Here is an 8,898-nt window from a genome sequence, read left to right on the forward strand (position 1 = left end):
GTCGTGATCTAAAATCACTACACCAAGTCGCGATGGCTTTTTTTAAAAAAAAAATTATTTTTTTACGCTAGTCGGAGTTTCTAATCGCGACTCGTTATATTATTATTAATATATTTAAAAAAAATTATACTAATATATTTTTTTATTTTTTTATAATAAATAAATAATTAACCCACGAATATCAACCTAGAGATGTATCCACATTGCAAATTATAATATGTTATATAACAACATATATTTTATTTAAAAGCCATTATTTTTGCATTAAAATTTATTATTTTCTACATTCTTTAGTCTGAATAGGTATTCACTTCAATAAGTTGTCAACTTAGACCACTAGATATGGAAGGGTACAATCAATTAATGGATTGATTTGAGAACAAATTTCAAAAGCTTGCTGAGTTCATTAATCAGCCACAACAAAATGCAACGACATCCGAGAATGCCCCTACTATGTCCCACAGACAAATGAGAAGTTGTAGCTGAATGTCTATTGGTTAACTTAAACATGATAATATTGAGGTGAATATAGCTGGTCCTTCTACAACGTATACATCTCAAGATTTGCTACATACTGCAACCGCCACAACACGATGATTGATTTCAATTAGCTCCATACATGCCAAGCCATGCAAAAGATTATTCTTCATATGTTGATCTTTACCTTGGCATTAATCAGTCATATACACCAGAATATACCATTTCACCATTTCTATTTCCATCATTTAGTGCATATCATGATTACTGGTTGCACATTAATGATGGTGATGATGATAATGAACAGATTGTGCCAACACAAAATGTGGGTGAGGAAATAAGAAGACCTCGCCGACAACATTACCAACACAATTATGGGATGGAAGAGCATTTTTAATATTTATAATTATTCTGATATTTATGACAACCGATTGTAAATTTTTAACTTTTTTATTGATTATAATTTTAAAGTATTTAAATGTATAATTAAATAATTATAATATATTATAATAATAAATACATTTTTAAAATAAGAAAAATATAATATTTTTTAATATTTTTTCTCCTCAAGTCGTGGACTTTACCACGACTTGTAATATTTTTATTACAACAATTAAAAATAAATTATATTTTTACTATAATTTTTTATAATATAAAAGTAAATAAATCATAATTTCTTGCCACTTACCACATCCTTTACATATTGATGCGTACTAGAAATTTGACCACACCACAAGGGTCGAAGGATCTTTGAGAAATCCCTAAAATTATCAGAGGATTAGCCCTGCAAAATAGAGGTTAGCACTCCAATGTTTAAGTAAGTAACAGTTTATGAAGAAATCAAAGAAAAATTTGAATTAAAGTAAGAATAATGATAGAAAATGATGATAAGGTATATAAATTCGTACTGAATGCGGATTATAAGCTTAAAATAGGCTAAGAACCGAGAGATAATGGTTCAAGAAAGTGAGAGTTTGAGAATAGGTGTGATGTTACCATAAGCCTACATAAGACTTCTATTTATAGGCTTGTACATGGATACTGTACATTACATGGATACTGGATTAATTATTGAGTTTCATACTTCATTAGAAAGCTCTTTGTGTTGGCTGTCATCAACAACAAACTGTTGGTGATTTGGATAGATATTAATTGAGATACGTGAGCTGGACCGAACCTTGCCAAATTTGCCTAAAAATATGGGAGTTAGTTATTTGTAGATTTTCCAGCACATTTGCCACCGACTTACTTAGAACCACTTGGAGATATTTTAATGTGACATGTACAAATGTGTTTGCAAGCTGTATAACATGTCTTCCCAATTGTATGATGACGTGTCCGATTGAAATGGACTATTTATTGGGTCTGCCAGTTTAGTAAAATAGCAAGTAAGCCTGTAGGCTTATCTTCTATGCTGATGGGCCTTATTCGTCCTGTTGGTAGGCTTTATCCATGCTGCTGATGAGCCAACTAGGCTTTTAGCCAGCTGGGCTAGTATGCCTAGCTTGTGGACTTGGCCTAATAATTTTAGGGGGCATCACCACTCCCCCCACTCGAGGAGTGCAAAAATCATAGACTTGGAGTGTTGGAATAGGCAAGATGTCCTGAAAAAGAAAGGTATTTCCTTGCTTATTAGCAGGGCAGGTAGAGCTTAAATAGTTCCCTCTTTTTCCTATGGAGATATATGATTCCAAATTTTGAATCTACCCATGTAAAAAAAAAAAAAAAAAGAAAAGGAACAATTATTAATGGTAATGATTGCAAAGAAGGAGAAGAGTCCTGTATTTTAAATTTTCCCTGGAAGCTTCCGCAGTTAATAAGAGGAAGCAACAATCTACTTGAGTGCTCAAATAGGAGGATTGTTCGTGGTAAATCGTATATAAAGAAACATCTTTTTAATTTTACTTTTACCTCTCACATTCCTAAGGTAAAAGGAAAATTTTTCATTTTAACCTCTTTTCCGCGTCTGAAGTAAAGGTAATCTCTAACCCTTTGATCTCATAGGCTCACATCTCTCTCCGCTCCCATTTTACATTGTCTCCATCTATAGGTAAGTCTCCTATTCCTTTTGAAATTTTTAATCATGTTTGAGGAGAGAGTAGATGAACAGGCGATGAGGATTTCCTCATTGACTTGGCTTCCCTCTCCGATAATTCCCCATCCGACCAAGAGGCGAGAAGTGAGGAGGAAGTTAGTAGTAGTAAAAAAATGCATATCTAGGGAAGAGTCAGAGAGAATAAAACTAGGACATGGTGGTCGCATATGGTGCCGCTTCTTATAGGGTTTTTATTTCCTACATAAAGGAAGGAGATTTAGGTGTGATTAGAGCTAGGTTTGGAATGCCTGTTGATTTTGTGATTCAGGTCCCTACTTCTTCTGAGCACCCTCATTCCCTTTGTCAGGGCTTCGTAAGCTTCTATGTAGCTCAACTAGGAGTGGGTTGCATTTTTCTGTACCGTCCTTTTTTGCTGAAGTGTCCACCTTATTCAAGATCCCCCTGAACCAACTTATTCCCAAAGCATTCAGCATTCTTGTTGGATTTTACATTTTAGTGAGCGAGACTCCCTCTGCTGCTCAATTTCATTCCTTCATGCTCAAGAAATCAAGTCCTGGCCTGTTTTATTTTACCTCTCAAGAAGATGCTCATTTCCTACCTTCCGATACCTCTGTTAAAGAATGGAGCACCATTACTTTTTTGTATCCTCCCCCACCCCGTGGCATTTCCCCACGGAATGGGTTCTAGTTGTTCTTGATTCTCCTAGGTATTCCACTCGCACACGTCCTACTGCTTTCCAAGATTTGTTAGAACACGTAAACACTTTCCATTATGACCCCCGGGAGTTAGTCTATCTAGCCCTTCTCTTTCATTACGAGCTTAGTCTTAGAGAAGTTGTTATGGATACTACTGCTGGTATAATCCCTTGTATATTTTGATTTCTCATTTATATGCTTTCTCGATTTGGATTTTATTATACTAATATCCTCATGTTTCCTGCAGTCAATATGTTCAACAAGTTGTTACAAGATAAGGCCTTGGGTGAGGGAAAAAACCCCGGGATCGATTTTTCCTCCAAGTGTTCCTCAGCTAAGAGTCTTACCTCAACTTCTACTGGCGATCCTAAGGGAAAATGTCAAGTAGAGACCATGTTGCCCCCTGCGAAGAAAGTAAAAGTCTCCTCGAGCTCCTTTGCACCTCCTGTGCACAAGCCTTTAGTTGTGCAAATAGAAGGGGAAAAACACAGTTCTAATGAGGCATCCTCCCTGCTGAAAGAGGAGGGTGAGAGCAATTGGGTTGTTGCTTTTGTGAAGGGACTCCTTGCTCCTCCATATAAGACCTTTCTAGAGGCTCTCCTCGTGATCAAGTCATGAACTCATTGGCTTCATATGCTAGCAAGGTACAGAGTAAGAAAGTTCAATTTCAATATACGCTAACCTGAGGGATCTACTTAACCTGTTTGCAGACTATCTTGTTGATTGACATATTCTCTTGAAGCAATAGATATAAGGTCTGCCTCAATAAGGCAAACTTGAACCAGCAGGACCAGTTAAGAAAGTCACACACCAGTAGAGTAGCCGTTAATGTGTAAAGTGCATATTAGCAAGATTTTTTCAATAGATCGTATGCTGGCTAGATGATTCACGCAAAGCATGCGTTAGTAAGATGGCAAAACGTGTGCTCACAAGATGACTTAAGTGACACATATGACAACAAGATGACTTAAGTACTGTATGAGCTAGTAAGGCAACTTAAGTAAAGCGTGCGCTAGCAAGGCAACTTAAGTATAGCGTACACCAGCAAAGCGGCCTTGTAAAGCGTGCACCAACAAGATGGCTTAAGTAAAACGTATGCCAACAAGGCGACTTAAATAAAGATGAGCATTGTTTTGCACAGTTAACTTCACTTGAGATTCGATCCTGTTGACACAAAGAGAAGAGGAATAAAGTATGTGTTACTATTAAGAAAAAAATATTTGAGTACATTTAAAATCGATTATAAATAAAGGAATTTCAGGAGTAAAACTTCCTGATGTTGCAAGCATTCCATGGTCGAGAAAGTTTTCTGCCGTTGATGTCTTCAAGTTCATATGCCCTAAATTTGATGATGTGGTGATTCTGTAAGGCCCTTTTCAATTGGGTGGTAGCTTTCCTATGGGCCCAAGAGCGCCGGCTCGTCGAAATACTAAATCCCCCACCTTGAATTCTCTCATTCTAACTCGATGGTTTTAAGCACTGACTAATCGCTACTAGTACCTTTCTATGCAGGTATGGGCATCTTTTTGTACTTCGTCTATTTGGTCCAAATTAGTTCGCAACAAGTTGTCATTGTTTTCCTGCACATAATGTTGGATCCTGAAGGTTTCCAGCTTAGCTTCAGCTAGGATGAAAAGCTCTGATCCATATACTAGATTGAAAGGAGTTTCTCCTGTAGTAGGATGAGGTGTAGTTCTATACGACCACAACAAACTAGGCAACACGTCTACCCGTTGTCCACCTACTTGTTCCAACTTTGCTTTTATCCCTTGAACTAAAATACGTTTAGTGACCTCAACATGCCCATTGGCTTGAGGATGAGCAATAGACGTGAATTGTTGCCAGATGCCGAGCTCACCGCACCAATCCTGGATCTTCCAACCTCGAAATTGACGACCATTGTTAGGAATAATGGCGTGAGGTAAACCATACCTATAAATTATATTTTTTTGGAGGAATTTCATGACTTCATTGTCAGTTATTCGGGCTAAAGGCTCCGCCTCAACCCACTTGTTGAAATAGTCTACTACCACAAGAAGGAAATTACGTTGCCCTTGTGGTTGGAAAATGTCCAACTATGTCTAACCCCCACTAAGAGAATAAGCAAGGTGCTGATTTGGCTTTGAGAGGTTTGGTCGGAATGTGAATTAGTAGGGCATGCTTCTGGCATTGCTCACACCTTTTGGCCTATTTTATAGCATCTTTTTTGAGAGTTGGCCAAAAATATCCTGCTCGCCTAGTTTTGTTTGCCAAAGCCATGCCCTCTATGTGAGAACCACAGGCTCCTTCATGTATTTCCTGTAATATGCTTCTACCTTCCTCTGTATTGTAGATAAGGTTGAGCGAAACTATGCTAGTACAGAACCTGGATGTCCTGCTTTTTAAGCAGGTTGCTTCCATTTCATCAACAAGAAGGATACCTTCTATGTGGTAGTTTAGGAGGGGTTTACTCCAATCTGTTTTAATCTGCACGACAGCTATGTAAGTTTTAAAAAAAAAATTAATTAGGGTCCTTACAGTGATAGTGCGGGTGCTACACTTAACCAATCGGGCTAAATAATCATCCTTAGTGTTCTCTGTTCACAAATGTGATGTTCACAATATAAATTTGCTGGGGCATTTTAAACTTTTTTCTCATTGGAAAGGAAACTTACACTAATTATAAGAGCAAAAAGTGAAGCAAATCTAGACAACAACCTAGTACTAAACAATTTCTTGAGTACACTAATCACCCACTTACCATCTTAATTAATCTGCAATTATAATTAGTGATCTTCAAACTCCTCTCCTTCCAGACTCGGACTTGGTCAATGACCTCAACCTCACAAGAAACTTAACCTTACTCTCCCAATTCCCGCTGCATGACTTCTCCTTCCTCAACTTCTTCCCTCCAATCTTCTCCGGCCACCCCTCCCAATTCTCCGGCGAACCCCCCGCCCTCTCCGGCGATTTCGCCACCTCATCCCCCTCTGCCTCCACATCACAACCCAAAATCTTGGCTTGCATGGCCGACACAACTGCCTTGAGCGCCACGTCGGCGTCTCGCCTGTTTCTCAACAAGATCTCCCCTATCTGAGCCGGCGTGAGGGCTCCGCCGGCCCTCACGCAGCTCTCCGCCACGTCGAATAGCATGTGTGAGTCGAGTCCCAAGTAGTTCTTGACCAGCTGCTTGAATGCATGCACCCCGCACGTGCCAAGGCTAACGTGCACGTCCATGCGACCGCATCTAAGCAGCGCCGGGTCGACAGTGTCCCGGTGGTTTGTGGTGAAGATGATCACCCTTTCTTCCCCGCAGCAAGACCATAGCCCGTCGGTGAAGTTCAGAAGCCCTGACAACGTCACCCGCCCGTTCTCTTCTCCATGGTCACTGGCGGTGCGAGCTTTCTTGGCTATAGATGATGATGATGATCTTCTAGTCTTTGTCAGTCTGTCTCCTGTTAGATCAATTGAGCAATCTATATCCTCAATCACGATGATCGAACGATTGGTAGTTTGTATCAGCAAAGCCCTGAGCTCAGAATTGTCTGCAACTTTACTAAGCTCAAGATCATACACGTCGTAGCAGAGAAAATTAGCCATGGCGGCGATGAGAGATGACTTCCCTGAACCCGGCGGTCCGTATAGCAAATACCCTCTTTTCCATGCACGTCCAATTTTCTGATAGAACTCCTTGCCGTCAGCAAACGCCGTTAAGTCGTCGACAAGCTGGTTTTTCAGCTCCGGCTCGAGAGCCAGCGTCTCGAACGTCGAAGGGTGACGGAACGGCACGGATGACCACCCGGACTCGTAGGAGCCATGGCCATTGTTAGTGAAGAGGCGGCGCTCGCGGGACACGCGCTCGAACTCCTGCGCACGCGCCGTCACATGGTCGATGTAGGGACCAAGAAGTGCGAGCCGGCGACGCTTGGGGAGCTTGAGCGTGAAGCTCCGCTTCTCGTCAAGAGAGTCTTGGACGGTCTCAACGTGGTGGGTCCAGGAAAGGCGGTGGCCATCGAAGGAGTCGTGAACGGTGTGGTTGGGGGCGACGGAGTAAGAGATTCTGTTGGAGGACTTGGAGCGGGAGAGGGTGAGGCGGCGGCAGGAAGCGGCGGCGGAGTGGAGGGAGTTGAGGTAGAGGTTGACATGGCGGTAGAGGTCGTTGAGGTCGACAGCGCAGTAACCGTTAAACTCTGGCACATCGAAGTAGGCGTAGGGGGTGATGAAATCTTGGAGGGATTCGTATAAAGAGTGAAGAGAAGCGCTGAGCTGAGTAGGGAGGATGTTTTGGAGGACGGTGAGAAGACCTAAAAGAGACCACATTTGAGACAGAATTTCCATGTTTTTGTTTTGTAATTAATGTGGGGGTTGAAGATCAATGTAATATATATTAACGGTGAATTGGGGTTTGTCTGAGAATCAAGTTCAAGAATGTAATATATATATATATATATATAGAGAGAGAGAGAGAGAGAGAAGAGGACAAGAAATGTTCTGATTTTGATGTGTGTGGAGATTAGGAAAGAAGCTGTAAAGATAAAGCTAAAGATGAATTTTGAGCAGTACTGTTATATATATATATATAGTACTCTTTGCTTTTGCTTTTCCTGTTACCCATTTCATGCTGAGTAAGAGAGTGTTCAAACAATGATTCATGTGTTAGTATACTGGTAAATGGTTAGGTTATATAAATTGTTTTTGAGGTTTTGATGTTTTGAGTCATATCATATTTGTGGATATTTATCTTCACCAAAAGTAAGTAAATTATTATAAATTAATATTATGAATTTATTGATTCAATGGATGTACTTTTTAATTTATTGATATTACATACTAGAATAAATATTTCTTTTTATTATGGCTGATTACCTTATTTAAAAGTAAAAAATCATGACGGGTACTTATTAACTATGGCGTTGCGATTGTTAATCGTCATTCTTTTTTCAAGTCATACAAGAATAATAGTTAAAATAGCAAAATATATATTAGCCATAGCTAGGTAAAATTATAGCTAAATTAAATTAATCATAATTAAAAATCGTAGTATATAATATTTCTTTTTATTTTTTGAATTTTATGATTAAAAAAAGTTATTTATAGAGAATAAAATTTGTATATGTAAATGATGGTGATTATTCAATAATTAAAGATTTTAAATGTAGCTATGCACACATCCCACAAACACACATGTAAGAAGAGGTGGGCCCATGATTTGGTTTTTGATAAGATGATGATGTTTGTGTGCTTTAGTTAAATCTTTGTCCCCATCTTTATCTTTTGTTGTTTGTGACTTGTTTGGTCTTTTGATGTAAGAGAATGTTCTCTATAACAATTTATATCCATAACCCTATTAATGCCTCATCATGAGATCATCATTGTATGACTCTTTTGTCATACTCATAATATCAATTCGAATTCTTATCAAGATTATCGATGGAGTTAAACGTATGTTCTGATATGTGTGTTAATTATTACATGATTAAATTTTAATTTTTAATAACAATAAACTAATTATAGAGAATCAGAATGGTATACATGGGGCAGGCGCAACCTGACGAGTTAGTGTGATGGCACCACTATTTTCATCATAAATTGTCATAACATATAAAGGGATGAAACAAAAGCAAATAAAATTCGAAAAACATTGAAAAGTTGCATTGATTGATAGCAGGTTTTAATGGTTGACCATAATTT

At 38.9% G+C, this 8,898-nt stretch overlaps 1 protein-coding gene across 1 annotated transcript; it reads right to left on the reverse strand.

Moving 5' to 3' along the window:
* Window positions 5,808-7,633, reverse strand: LOC105173384 (AAA-ATPase At5g57480). The gene has a single exon (XM_011095098.2). It carries the CDS (start codon window positions 7,543-7,545, stop codon window positions 6,004-6,006), a length of 1,542 nt encoding a protein of 513 aa, XP_011093400.1. The 5' UTR covers window positions 7,546-7,633; the 3' UTR covers window positions 5,808-6,003.

Source organism: Sesamum indicum, linkage group LG11 (genome assembly GCF_000512975.1).
Source record: "Sesamum indicum cultivar Zhongzhi No. 13 linkage group LG11, S_indicum_v1.0, whole genome shotgun sequence".
NCBI lineage: Eukaryota > Viridiplantae > Streptophyta > Magnoliopsida > Lamiales > Pedaliaceae > Sesamum > Sesamum indicum.